This window comes from Rhinolophus ferrumequinum, chromosome 15, assembly GCF_004115265.2.
Source record: "Rhinolophus ferrumequinum isolate MPI-CBG mRhiFer1 chromosome 15, mRhiFer1_v1.p, whole genome shotgun sequence".
NCBI lineage: Eukaryota > Metazoa > Chordata > Mammalia > Chiroptera > Rhinolophidae > Rhinolophus > Rhinolophus ferrumequinum.
The window spans coordinates 44,372,158-44,385,221 of record NC_046298.1 but is presented as its reverse complement, the minus strand read 5'-3'; the positions used below and the strand labels follow the sequence as shown (position 1 = coordinate 44,385,221).

At 54.8% G+C, this 13,064-nt stretch overlaps 2 protein-coding genes across 2 annotated transcripts; both read left to right on the top strand.

Moving 5' to 3' along the window:
* Positions 1 to 3,224: 3,224 nt before the first annotated feature.
* KCNA7 (potassium voltage-gated channel subfamily A member 7) lies at positions 3,225 to 8,351 on the top strand. Its single transcript, XM_033127127.1, has 2 exons — positions 3,225 to 3,904; positions 4,903 to 8,351. Exons 1-2 carry the CDS (start codon positions 3,350 to 3,352, stop codon positions 5,716 to 5,718), a joined length of 1,371 nt encoding a protein of 456 aa, XP_032983018.1. The 5' UTR covers positions 3,225 to 3,349; the 3' UTR covers positions 5,719 to 8,351.
* A 1,184-nt stretch (positions 8,352 to 9,535) lies between these two features.
* On the top strand, positions 9,536 to 12,556 carry NTF4 (neurotrophin 4). Its single transcript, XM_033128632.1, has 3 exons — positions 9,536 to 9,828; positions 10,772 to 10,895; positions 11,492 to 12,556. Exon 3 carries the CDS (start codon positions 11,504 to 11,506, stop codon positions 12,134 to 12,136), a length of 633 nt encoding a protein of 210 aa, XP_032984523.1. The 5' UTR covers positions 9,536 to 9,828; positions 10,772 to 10,895; positions 11,492 to 11,503; the 3' UTR covers positions 12,137 to 12,556.
* The last annotated feature ends 508 nt before the right edge of the window (positions 12,557 to 13,064 follow it).

Here is a 13,064-nt window from a genome sequence, read left to right as displayed (position 1 = left end):
TATATATATACACATGTATACATATGTACATCAGGTATGTATATACACGTATGTATTACATTTTGCATGTAGGCCAGAGCTGTCTAAAATCTCTCTTCATAGTAAGCTATAGGGGTGTTTAGATATATATTTAGTAGTATATGTGTATATATGTGGGGGGTGCTGAGAGAAGATGAAGTGTTCTGGTAGCTTCTATGTTTTCAGTGGAATGAGGGATGTAATCAGCTGACTGAAGGAGGCGAGGGCCAGGGTGCTATGGGGGATTTGAAGAGAATGAAGATGGATAACAGCCATCACGGGGAGGCAGAGTGTACATTGATAAGGGACACGCAATAGGGTTGCAGGCAGGGCTGGCGTTTGGGGTCCAGACCCACTCAGAGCCCCCTGGGAAGGCACAGAGTAGGTGAGAGAAGGATGTACTAGGGTCAGAGTTTTGCCTCAACAGTGCTCTGGAGGGGGTCATAAGCAAGAGAGTTAAAAGACATCAGAAAGGCAGTGATTTTATTGGTGGACCATGGGACAGTGGAAGCAGGAGGAAGAGAGAAGGGAGGAGAAGGTGGGGGAAGTCAGAGATAATAAAAAGCTAACAGGGTCCATGCATTGTACATGCTGGTGAGTTCGCAAGCTTTAAAAATTTAGTTGGTGGGGAAAAGGAGAGCAAGGACAGACAAGTTGGGAAGATAAAAGTACAGAGTTTGGAGGGGGGAGTTACTGGAGAGTCTTAAGGACAAGGGTATGATCATGAAAGTGGGTGGCACGATTAGGGGGCAACAGTTAGGGGTGCCGTTTCTTTGAGATTTAACAAAAATGCTCTAAAATTGATTGCGGTGATGGATGCACAACATTTCATATGAATATACGAAAAGCCATTGTGTCATACACTTTAGATGGGTGAATTGTATGGTATGCAAATTGAAGCTCAAGGAAACTTACAAAAAAAAAAAAGAAAAGAAAAGAAGATGGGTGGCTGGGGCAGGGCGGAGGCCAAGATCAATGAAAATGAGATTGGAGTACTGAGAGGTCATATTCTTGGTTTTGTCTTACTATGGTGTTTGTAACAAACCACCAAAGACTGCATGGCTGAAAACAAGAAAGGTTATTTATTTCGCTCACAAATGTGCAATTTGGGGCTTGGGGGGTGTGGGGTGGCTTATCTACTGCAGGAGTGTCAGTAGGGATAGCCTGGCTGGGCATGGAAGATGTGCTTCCAAGGTGCTCCCCTTGGCTACAGGTCGGTGCTGGTGATCAGCTGTGAGTTTAGCTAGGGCTGAGGGCCATAGCCTCAGACCCTCTCCACCCGGGCCTCTCTACCTGGCCTGAACAAGTGTCCCAAGGAAAAGAGTGGGGCAGAAGTTGCTTTTTATGTCTCAACCTTGGAAGTCACATCGTGTTGCTTTCCAAGATGGTCTGTTGTTTGAGGGAGTCACCAAAAGCTGGGGACATGGACTCCAGGAGATGGGGTGACAAGGTTCAGAACTACCTTGTAGGACAAGAATGTGTTCCTTTGGGAAAAAGACAATCCAGTACAGGCCAGGTTTTAGCAGAATCATCATGGGGATATTGAAACTACTAGGACTTATGACAATAGCTTTAGAGGGATGGACAGGGAGCCAGGATCTGAAAGCTTCCTGAGCAGGAGTGGCCAGAAGGGAAAGCAATGAGTTCATTAGGGAACGATGGGAAGAGGTGTTCATGGACAGCTTGAGCTTCAAACGGGCTGAGGGTGGCAGAATTGTCTGGAAGTGACACAGGAGCAACCGTGTCCAGGCTCGGTGGTAGGAGGTATAAAAACAGGGATGCAGGGAGGAGGGGAATCAGTTCACACAGAAAGTTCAGAGACCCACACAGAGGGGTCTCTTTGTAGTCTCTGAGGATGAGAGAAAAGAGGAGGCAGAAGAGACCTGAGAGAAAAGATCATCGAGATGGGGGGACAGAGACCCAGAGACAGGGAGAGTCAAAGACCATAGAAGAGAGGGACATAGACACCCAGAGGGATGGAAGACAGAGACCAAGAAAGCGGGACACAGAAATCCAGAGGGAAGGTGACATAGCATCCCAGAAATTGTAGACAGGAAGAGCAAGTGCGGAAATTCGCAGGGAGTTTTATAGCCTTCAGTGTCTTTCTCCACTCGTTCAGCAGAGGGCGCCCAGGATCGCATTCCCTGAAGTCCGGGTGACCAATTCCACCACTTTCCCCGCAAGCGCATCCGATGGGGCTATTTTTACGCGATGTTATAGGACACCAGTGGCTGGAAGGCCATCGTCTGTCTGTCCTTCGGTTCCTTCGAGTGACCCTGCGGCATCCGCCCAGCCCACCCCCCCACCCGTTCCTGGCAGGCCTGGCCTCCTTTGGCGCTATACAGGGCTACAGCTCAAGTCTTGCTGGGTCTCAGAATATCTGGGAGAGAATCCAGGTGTAGACCCCGGGGAAGAACCTGGCGAGGGGACCGAGTGAGGGGGACACATGTTCATGGTTTGCAGCTGCTGGAGCGTCCCAGGACGGGCAAGAACCAGCAGGACAGTGGCGGAGCTGACTTAAGAGTGATGGTCAGAGAGAGATTCAGAATATGACTCCGGAGACCCTGAGGCAGAAACTCGCAGTAATTCACAGATACAGGGGAAAAATAATACCCAAAGGGGCGCCCCAGAGAAACCCAGGGACAGAAACACAGAGAGCTAAGAGATAATGAGAGAAGAAACCCAGAGAGATAAGCAGAGACCAGACAGGAGGGAGAGACAGAGACCATGGGAAACGAGCTAAACAGAGACGGACCCTTGAGAAACAAGAATCAAAACAGACGGAGATCCAGAGACACCGAGGCACAGGGTCCCCCAGAACGGCAAAACTGACCCATAAAGACAGTCAGAGATACATCCCTGACACACACCCAAATCAAAGGCATAGCCAGACGCAGAGACATACAAGAGAATGAGAGAAAGCAAGAGGTGGAAATTTGTGACTCCAACAGAGGAGCTCAGATACTCATAAAGAGACGAGAGACACATACGCGATAGAGACACACGGAAATCCGGAGACGCAGGACAGAGATCCCGGGTGATAGACGGAGGGTAAGGGGACCTGAAAACGGAATGGACGCGGAAAAAACGCAGCAAGGCAGCCGCTGGGGAGAAAGGGAGGGCGCCCTGGCAGAGGGTGCGCAGCCACCCTCTGCCCTGCAGGGGTCACGGCGCCCCCTCCCCCGCGCCCTGGCCGGAGGGCCGGGCTATTTTTACGCGTGGACACCGGACACCAGGCTGGGGCGGCGGCGGCGGCGGCCGAGGCGGGGCCGGGCCGGGCCGGGCGTCGGGGCCACACGTTTGTCCGCGGGTCGCCGGGGCTGCGTGCGCCATGGAGCCACGGTGCCCGCCGCCGTGCGGCTGCTGCGAACGGCTGGTGCTCAACGTGGCCGGGCTGCGCTTCGAGACCCGGGCGCGCACACTGGGCCGCTTCCCGGACACGCTGCTCGGGGACCCGGCGCGTCGCGGCCGCTTCTACGACGGGGCGCGCGGCGAATACTTCTTCGACCGGCACCGGCCCAGCTTCGACGCTGTGCTCTACTACTACCAGTCGGGCGGGCGGCTGCGGCGGCCAGCGCACGTGCCGCTCGACGTCTTCCTAGAGGAAGTGGCCTTCTACGGGCTGGGCGCGGCGGCGTTGGCGCGGCTGCGCGAGGACGAGGGCTGCGCCGTGCCGCCGGAGCGCCCCCTGCCCCGCCGCGCCTTCGCGCGCCAGCTCTGGCTTCTCTTCGAGTTCCCCGAGAGCTCGCAGGCCGCGCGCGTGTTTGCTGTCGTCTCTGTGCTCGTCATCCTTGTTTCCATCGTTGTCTTCTGCCTCGAGACGCTGCCCGATTTCCGTGACGACCGCGACAACCCGGGACTTACCGCGGTGCCTGCCGCTGGACCGGTGAGGGGGCGGGGCCTCCGCGAAGAGAGGCGGGGTTTGGGAGGAGACGGGCGGGATCCACGGGAACCCGGCCAATCAAAACACGGGTTAAGGGGCAGGAGGAGGCGGGCCTCTCAGGAAGGTGGGGTCTGGCTGTGGGTGGGCGGGGCATGGTGGTCTGGTGGGAGGACCTGGCCAATCATAGGTGGGGCAAGGGGCTTTGAGGAATGAGCAACCCAGGGACAGGGCCTGACCAGGGCATTCCACCATTAAAAGCTGGGGCTTGGGAAGGTACAGTTATTGGGGGCGGGCCTGAGGATCTGAATAGGTGGGCCTGCCCTTTCAGAAGGCAGGGTTAAAGTAGATGAGAAACCTGGCTTGAGGAGGGCAGGAGGACAGGAGTACAGGTACATTAGGAAATCAAAGGTGGTGGGTGGAGGAGAGCCTGAAAAATCAGGTCTGTGCACCTGACAGTAACCAATGGGAAGGATGGAGTGGAAGTGGTGAGAATCGGTCCTGAAGAAAGTAGCTGAGAGAGTTGGAGACAGAGGGATGGGTCCCATAGGGCTAGGGTAGGAAGAATACATCACAGAGAAAGTTGGGCTGAGGCAGTGAGGGGAGAGCCCCCAGGTTTGAAAGACAGAAAAGTCTTTAACCATTATAGTCTGGGCTGGGTTTGGGAGGGCACTGCACAAGGGTGTGGGGCCAGGGTGGGGATCCTCCCTACCTAGAAAAATCAATGCTTGGAGGCAGGCTTTGGGAGGGAAGAGGTTGAGTCCCACTCAAGCATCATTTTATGAGGCCCCTCCAGTAAAAGATGAGGGACCATAAAGTCAGACATTCAGGGACAAGCCCTGGGGTCCTTGGAAAGAGTCTATGACAACTGAGTCACTGGCCTCCTGGGGCAGCGGCTATTGAGCAATTTGTAGATAAGTAGTTGGATATTTAAACAACATATGTGGCTGTTCCAGTGTGTCCCAGCCTGGTGTGGTCCTCCCTGAACCCCTTCCTTCCTGCAGTTCCTTACTCGGCTGAACAGCTCCAACCCTGTGCCTGGACCTCCACCTCGCACCCCCTTCGATGACCCATTCTTTGTGGTAGAGACATTGTGCATCTGTTGGTTCTCCTTCGAGCTGCTGGTGCGCCTGTTGGCCTGTCCAAGCAAGGCGGCCTTCTTCAAGAATGTGATGAACCTCATTGATTTTGTGGCCATCCTGCCCTACTTTGTGGCGCTGGGCACCGAGCTGGCCCGGCAGCGGGGGGTGGGCCAGCCAGCCATGTCACTGGCCATCCTTCGCGTCATCCGACTGGTGCGCGTCTTCCGCATCTTCAAGCTGTCCCGGCACTCAAAGGGCCTGCAGATCTTGGGCCAGACGCTACGGGCCTCCATGCGTGAGCTGGGCCTCCTCATCTTTTTCCTCTTCATTGGTGTGGTCCTCTTCTCCAGCGCAGTCTACTTTGCCGAGGTCGACCGGGCAGACTCCCATTTCACCAGTATCCCTGAGTCCTTCTGGTGGGCAGTGGTCACCATGACCACAGTCGGCTATGGCGACATGGCGCCCGTCACTGTGGGTGGCAAGATAGTGGGCTCACTGTGCGCCATCGCTGGTGTGCTGACCATTTCCCTGCCTGTGCCCGTCATTGTCTCCAACTTCAGCTACTTTTACCACCGGGAGACAGAGGGAGAGGAGCCTGGGATGTATAGCCATGTGGACACGCAGCCCTGTGGCCCACTCGAGGGCAAGGTCAATGGCGGGTTGGTGGATGGAGAGGTGCCTGAGCTACCGCCTCCCCTCTGGGCACCCCCTGGGAAACACATGGTCACCGAAGTGTGAGGGACAGTTGAGGCCTGCAGGACCTCACACTTCCTTGGAGGGAGGCGGGAAGGGAGGGATGAAGGGCAAGGTTGGGGGGAGGGGGTTGGGTTTAGGAAGAACTAGGTTAAGTGGTAATGAGTTGGGGAACACTGAGTCTTATTGGGTCTTGAGTTGTGGGTTGGTGGCTCCTATGGGTACCTCCTTAGGTGGCAGTGAATGGCAGCGGGTTATGCTGAGTTGAGGGGGAGACTGTGCTAGTTTGTATTGCATTGGGTTGTGCAAGTCTCGTGGAGTCTTTTGGGGTAGTGTTGAAAAAAGGTTCGGTCACATAGTTTTGTGAGTTTCTTACTTCCATGCTGGATTGGGTTGTCAGTCTGGGTGAGTTGTGTCCAACTATGTTGTGCAGGATTCTGTGGTTTTATGAGTCCCCCAGGGCCATGTTGGGTCAAGTTAGGTGGCCACCCACGGCATTATTGGGACTAATTGCGTGCTCATGCATGGTGTTGTGGAGTTGAGACATGTTGAAAATTGTGTGACTTCGTGATTCTTCTAGAGCTATGTTATTTTAGGTTCTGTGAACTTGTGAGTCATGTGGAAATACGAAGAGTCAAGTGATAGAATGTGAGCTTTCTAGGTCACATCAGGTTAAGTTGGCTTGGAATGTATGACCCTATGAGTCTCCCAGGATTCTGTTGGGTTGGATTGTGTAGAGTTATGTGGCTGGAAGTTTTTCGGGGCCACTGGAGTTGAGTTGTATTGAGTTGTATAACCATTCAAGTCTCGTAGGGCCATGCTGAGCTGAGTTACATCAAGTTGTGTCATTGTGAGTCCCGTAGGAATGTTGGGTTGAGTTGGGCTGTGTGTATGAGCTCCACAGGGCTATGTTGGTTTGTTTTGCATTTAGTGGTAGCACCAGAACCTGAGGATAACAGCACTGGGGAGGAATCATGTATCAGGGAGAGAGTGTGGTATTATGGACTCTGGGAGAAAAACTGAACTGGCTCGCCCAGTGTCACTCACCATAAGGGTGGGGCTGGGTTCTGTATCCATAGATTCAGTTGTTCATGAAGAGAGCCTCTGGGTCAAGTAGGAAGATGTAGACATTCCTGTTTACCAACCCGCTTCGTTTTGCCATTCAAACCCCCTTACTATCTGTCCTCCCCTACAGTTTTGCTTCCAGGAATGGAGATCAGAGCCACAGGGAAGAGAGCGACGGGATGACACTGTACTCTGTCCAGACATGATGGGGGGGACAGAAACCCAGAGGAGTGAGACAGAGACCAGAGGAGGGATGGAGAATCAGAGAAAGAAAGAGACAGAAACCCAGGGAAGAGGGGACAAAGGCCCAAAGAGAGGAACAGAGACTCAGGGAGGAGGAGACAATGACCCAGAGGGAAGGGGACAGAAATCCAAAAAGAGAGGGGGACAGAGACCAAGAGTGGAGGATAGAGACCCAGAGGGGGTGTCCAGCACCCAGAGAAAGAGGGACAGACACCCAGAGCTATAGGCAGACCAGAGTGCCCCAGAGAAAGCCAAGAGAGAAAAAGTTAGTGCTCTGAGACTGAGAGAGATACACAGAGTCTCTATTCCATGGAATCACAAAGAAATCCCCAAATTGGGGCACGCCACCCCATCCTCCCATCAGACAAACAGGGGAGAAACCAGAGTCTTAGAGCATGAGAATGGCTTCCCAAGTCACGCGGCCTGTCACCAGGGGCCAGGACTTGTGGCAGGCTGCCTGCCACATCAGCCTGCTGGTACGCACAGGACCTCTGAGTCCAAACAGCCTCACAAACAAGGAAACTGAGGCTCAGAGGGGAGGATGTTACCCAGAGTCACACAGCCATACAGTTTCAGAAGTCTTTCAGTACTAAAAGGGCATTTCGAGGACGAGGAAAAGAAGAAGGGGAGGGTTAAATCACTAACACATATAGGGCTTCCTATGTGTCAGGTATCATTCAAAGTCCTTTACTTGTATTAATTTATTAAAACCCATCCAGTGGTTTACAGAGTGTTGTTCTTGTTCTTCTTCTTCTTTTTAGCTCTAACAAACTCCCCCCCCCTACTTTTTTTTTGGTCAAATGAAATTTTACCTAGAGGCACCAGGGTGACACATCAGAAGGGAACTGGTTTGAGGGGAACACACCTCTTCTGGAGCCCCTCTTGGCAACTCAGAATGCAGCTAAGAAATTCAGTTTGAAAACCTGTGATTTAATCCAACCACCTTTAATACAGAGAGAAAGAAGAAAATACAGATTGTGGGAAGAGTTTGATAAAGGTCGGAAATAATTTAGATTGTCACTTCCCTCTGAAATGGAGAGAAAAGCACATCTGGAGACAGAAATGGAGACAGAGTCCCTCACTGTTGCAAACACAAAACAGAGTCTTGTAGGCAGGTACAGAGCCCAGCATAGAGATTGGAAGAGGAGACACACGCAGAAAGGAACCCAAGATCTGCAGAGAGAACAGAGACAGAAGCTAAGAGAAACACCCACCGGGAGGAGGAGGAGGAGAGAGCAGGGCAGTGGCCTGGGAGAGGGTCAGACGCTCAGGGTGAGGACAGAGACCTACAGGCAGGAGAAAGAACCAGAGAGTGGAGCTAAGAAATCCAGAGGAGGGAGGGGAAACGGACTCAAAGAGAGAGGAGCAGAGACCCAGACAGAGGGGGACCGGCATGGGGGGGTGGAAAACGGAGGGGGGAGATAGAGACCCAGAGAGGAGGGGCCAGGGACCAGAGAGAGGGGCACAGACCCAGAGAGAGGGGGATGGAGAGACTCAGAGAAAGGGAGACAGAGACCCAGACAGAGAGGGACAGAGACCCAGAGTATGGGGAGAGGGGGGACAGATACTGTTGCCCAGTTACTTTTCTTTGCGAACTCACCTGTACTACCCCGTCAGAGACTAGGAGTTACACAGAGTCCCTCTGGTAGGGGGCGGGACATGCTGGGTGCTTAGGGGTGGGGGAAAGTGTGGAGAGGTCAGGGCGGTGACTTGAATGGACACTCAATGACTGAGAAGCGCCCCTCCCCCACCCCAATAAACAACTGCAGCCACCTTTTATGTTGCCTTGGCTGGGATGGGGAAGAGGAGAGGGGAACACCCTAATCTGGGGACACCCTTCCTGCCACCTTGCCATGCTATATTTAGATTGAGGGAGGGGTACGGGATGCCTCTTACCCCCACCCCCCAAGACAGGTGTCAGTTTTCCTCCTGAAAATAGCTCCAGGGGAGAGATGAAGTGTTCTGCAGCAGGACTGTCTGGAACTCCAACTCCCATTTCCGTCTGTCTTAGGGTCCCTCTCTCTGGCTTTATGTCCCCTTTTCCTCTCCGTTTCTGTGCCTGTCCCGGTCTGCCTTCATCTGTCACTATTCGCTTTCTTTCTCTAAGGTCATTCTGTTTCCAAGTCATACCTGTCTATCTCCGAATCCTATACTACCTTGAATTTCTCTTATCTGAGCTCAGGACAAGACCCTCTCCCCAGTCCCCACCCAGGAAATTCCAGGAGAGAGGACTATGCGGGAGAGCCGCCACATCCACTGTCTCCCGGGGCGGCGGGCCTTATCACTGCCCAAGCCCAGCTGGTTAATGTCTGGGCTGGAGCTCCTGGGAAAGTGGGGGTGAGAGCAGAGGATGGGAATCTGCCTGGGGATTGACACTTAATTGGCAAAAGAATGCAAAGGAATCTCGGGCCCAGACTCCTGGGTCTGAGGGAGGAGGTGGCTAGGGGTCCCCATTCCTGGGTCTGAGGGAGGAGGGGGCTGAAACGGGGGGAAGAAAGGGCCGGGGGTCCAGACTACTGGTCTGAGGGAAGAGAGGGCTTGAGGGACCCCGGACTCCTGGGTTTGAGAGAGGAGGGGGCTGGCGCCTGGCCTCCTGGGACTGAGACGGGCGGAGGGCTGAACGAGCCAGGCCAGGCTTCCGAGGTCCCGGCCCGCGTGTGGAAGGCGGGATCCCCCGGCCCCTCCTCCGCCGTCGGGCGCCGCCACGCCCCCGCGCCCGACCCGGGCCCTCCTGAGCGTGTGCAGCGAGGAACCGGCGGGCGAGCGGGCGTCCGTGCAGCCAGCGAGCAGGAGGAGGAGCCGCCGCCGCCCCAGGGGCAGTCGGAGGAGCAGAGGAGGACGCCCCAGGTAAGAGCCTCGGCGTCTCCTCCCCTGGGATTCCGGTGTCCCGGTCGCCCTGCCCCCGGGTAGGGAGGGACGTGGGCGGGGCCGGCGGGGGCGGGGCTTGGCGGAGGAAACTGAGGCAGGAGAAAAGTGTGTGAGATGAGAAGCGGGTTACCCCCAGTGAGGTCTCAGGAATGCTGAGCCCCAGCCTGAATCTTCTGGGAGTCCGTATATCTGAGCACCTGGGGAGGCGGGTCCTTGAACTTCAGAACTCTCAGGGAGGAGGGGCTGAGGGCCTGGACGCCTGGGTCTGAGGGAGGAGGGGACTGGAGGCCCTGACTCCTTAGTCTGAGGGAAGAAGGATTTGGGGTCCTGGACTTCTCCATCTGGGAGGGGAGGTCTGGGGGGGGCTGGACTCCAAGGGACAGGCAGCTGGGGACCAGGACTCCTGGTGTGAGGGAGGAGGCAGCTGAGGACCCTACACTCCTGGTCCTGGTTGGGTCAACATGTGCCTCTCTTCACACCCCACTTTCCCATTACCCATCTCCCAGCCAGGGCAGGCAGCCACTCCAGGTATGTGCAGTAGAAGTCTTGGACGGGCCCTGGCCTGTCCTGTGTGGAGAGAACATTCCAGGAAGCAGCCTCGGGGACCCAGGGCTTCTTGAGTGTGGGCCCTCAGGGACCCGGGTGTCCAGGCCAGCCCCGCCCCTGCCCTGTCTGGGAGATGAATGGGCCCAGGAGGATGTAATCTTTTCCAGCCTCTCCCCTCCCCTCTTTTCCCCGCATCTGCTTCCCATCCCAGCCAGGAGCCATCACCTGGGCAGGGAAGGGGCCTCTGGAAGGGGGTGAGGCTTTGACTCTTGGGTACCTTACACTTTAAGAGGAACACTCTGAAGGGGAGTGTCCAGGGAATCAGGCCCCCTCCCCCACTTGCCTATATAACCTGCCTGTTCCCTTCTTCACCTAGGTGGTTGCCCCCTCCGTCTCCTGAGATGTCAGGAAGGAGGGGGCCACCTGTGTCCCCCACAGGGCCCCCCTGGAGCCAGGGGGCCCCCACCCTGGGAGCTCGGAGACGGAGGAGGTGCTGACAGGTCTGGTAACTACCCAGTCCCCTCCACACCACCCTTTCCCAGAACTACAGGCTTCCAGAATATTGTAGAGAAACTGCAGTGTCCACACCCCCACCTGAATCTCCCAGCCCCAGGTCAATTTCACAGACAGGGAAACTGAGGCCCTGCCTGGGAGAGAAAGTGTCTTGCCTTCTTAGTGGCAGTTTTGAGCTGAACTTGGGTCTCTGTAGGATTTCAGATCATGGTCTTTCTCAGAATTTTGGAACCTCAAACCTCCTCCAGGCTATAGGACTTAGGGTTCCTTGGGGTTGTCAAGGCAGTATGGCAGAGTGGAGTTGCTCAGACAGGGTTTGAGTCCCATCTCTGGCATTTGCAGGCTGTGTGACCTGGGACAAGTCACTAACCTCTCTGAGCCTGTATTTCTCCAATTGTTGGCTATTATTAGTAATAGAGGTAGAATAATTATGATTAATCTAAAATTTGGATATTATTCAATCCTAGCATATAGGGTCCCCCAAGGTTCTAGAACAAATGCCCCCCTGTGGTTCTGGCATGCAGGTCCTCTCCTAAATTGTTACCCTCTTTTCTAACTCCAGCTTCCCTGTCTTCATCCTCAGGTGCTCAGCGAAATGCTCCGGCACCCCTCATGCTCCCTCCCCATCCTCCTCCTTTGCCTTCTCCCCAGTGTCCCAGTGGAACCCCACCCCCCACCCTCACCACTGCCCCCATTTCCAGCCCCTGAGTGGGACCTCCTGTCTCCTCGAGTTGTCCTGTCCAGGGGTACCCCTGCGGGCCCTCCTCTACTCTTTCTGCTGGAGGCCGGGGCCTTTGGGGAGCCAGCAGGCAGCCCAGCTAACCGAAGTAGGCGAGGGGTGAGTGAGACAGCACCAGCAAGTCGCCGGGGAGAGCTGGCGGTGTGCGATGCAGTCAGCAGCTGGGTGACAGACCGCCGGACAGCTGTGGACCTGCGTGGGCGTGAGGTGGAGGTGCTAGGCGAGGTGCCTGCAGCTGGCGGCAGTCCCCTTCGCCAGTACTTCTTTGAGACTCGGTGCAAGACTGACAGCACTGGGGAAGGTGGCCCCGATGGAGGTGGAGGCGGCTGCCGGGGTGTGGACCGGAGGCACTGGGTGTCTGAGTGTAAGGCCAAGCAATCCTATGTGCGGGCATTGACCACTGATGCCCAGGGCCGTGTGGGCTGGCGATGGATTAGAATTGACACTGCCTGCGTCTGCACACTCCTCAGCCGGACTGGCCGGGCCTGATGCCCATGCCCGGGAATTGGGCAACCAGAGGAAGAAGAGAGCTGGATGCTGAGGGACATCAGGGGTGGCCTGGCTGCTCTGGGTATCAGTTTGGTAACTTGTCAAATGGTCACAAAATCACAGCTCTCTGATCTTGACAGCTCAATCTGTGCAAGACAGGTGGTGAAACCAAATGGGGTTTTGAAGGATGAATAGGAGTTTTCGGATAAACTCGAGGGTGATGATGATGACAGCCAATGTTTTGAATGCCTCCTGTTTATCAGCTCTCATACACAGCTTGTCAGATCAACTGGGGTGGATTTGGCCATTGGAGGCCCTTGGCTTCTGAGTTACTGACCATATGATCTCAGAGGACATCACTTTGCCCATCCTGGAGAGAACAACGAGGGGATATGTCAAGAAGTGGGTGGAGGAGCTTAAAAACTGGAACATGTGAGCAACTAAATGGGAGCTAGGGTTTGAATGGGAAATTTACTTGGTCAGATGGGGCAAGAATTTATTTTGAGGTAGTGAACTACCCATCACAGTAGGAGCACAAGCAGGTTGAATGATAGGAGATCAGGATGCTAGAGAATTTGGCCCTGGTAGGGAGTTGGAGTCAGGTTTCCACCACCTTCCCTGTCCCAACCTTTACCCCACATTGGGAAAGAAAGAAACCTTAAATTTGTCCAGCTTGAGTAGGGCATGAGGTTCTGACCAATTAGCCTGACCCCAGGCTAGGATCGGGGGTCATTTGGACACTGACAGGCCTTGAATGGGCCAGGAAAATCCATCAAAAGGGGCACCAGAGCCTTAATGAGGGTGTCAGTGGTACCCTGGGCCAGGCCGCAGAAGGCAGCCAGTTTTCCCTGTCTGAAGAATGAGTTGGGATGAAATAATGGGGTCTGAGGAGGCAGAGGTCTTGACCAAAAGGTCTTTAAAATAAGGA

Coding starts and splice junctions, on each gene's coding strand:
- NTF4 (XM_033128632.1), top strand. CDS start 11,504: ATGCTCCGGCACCCCTCATGCTCCCTCCCCATCCTCCTCCTTTGCCTT.
- KCNA7 (XM_033127127.1), top strand. CDS start 3,350: ATGGAGCCACGGTGCCCGCCGCCGTGCGGCTGCTGCGAACGGCTGGTG. Junction 3,905..4,902: donor CGGTGCCTGCCGCTGGACCG/GTGAGGGGGCGG, acceptor TCCTTCCTGCAG/TTCCTTACTCGGCTGAACAG.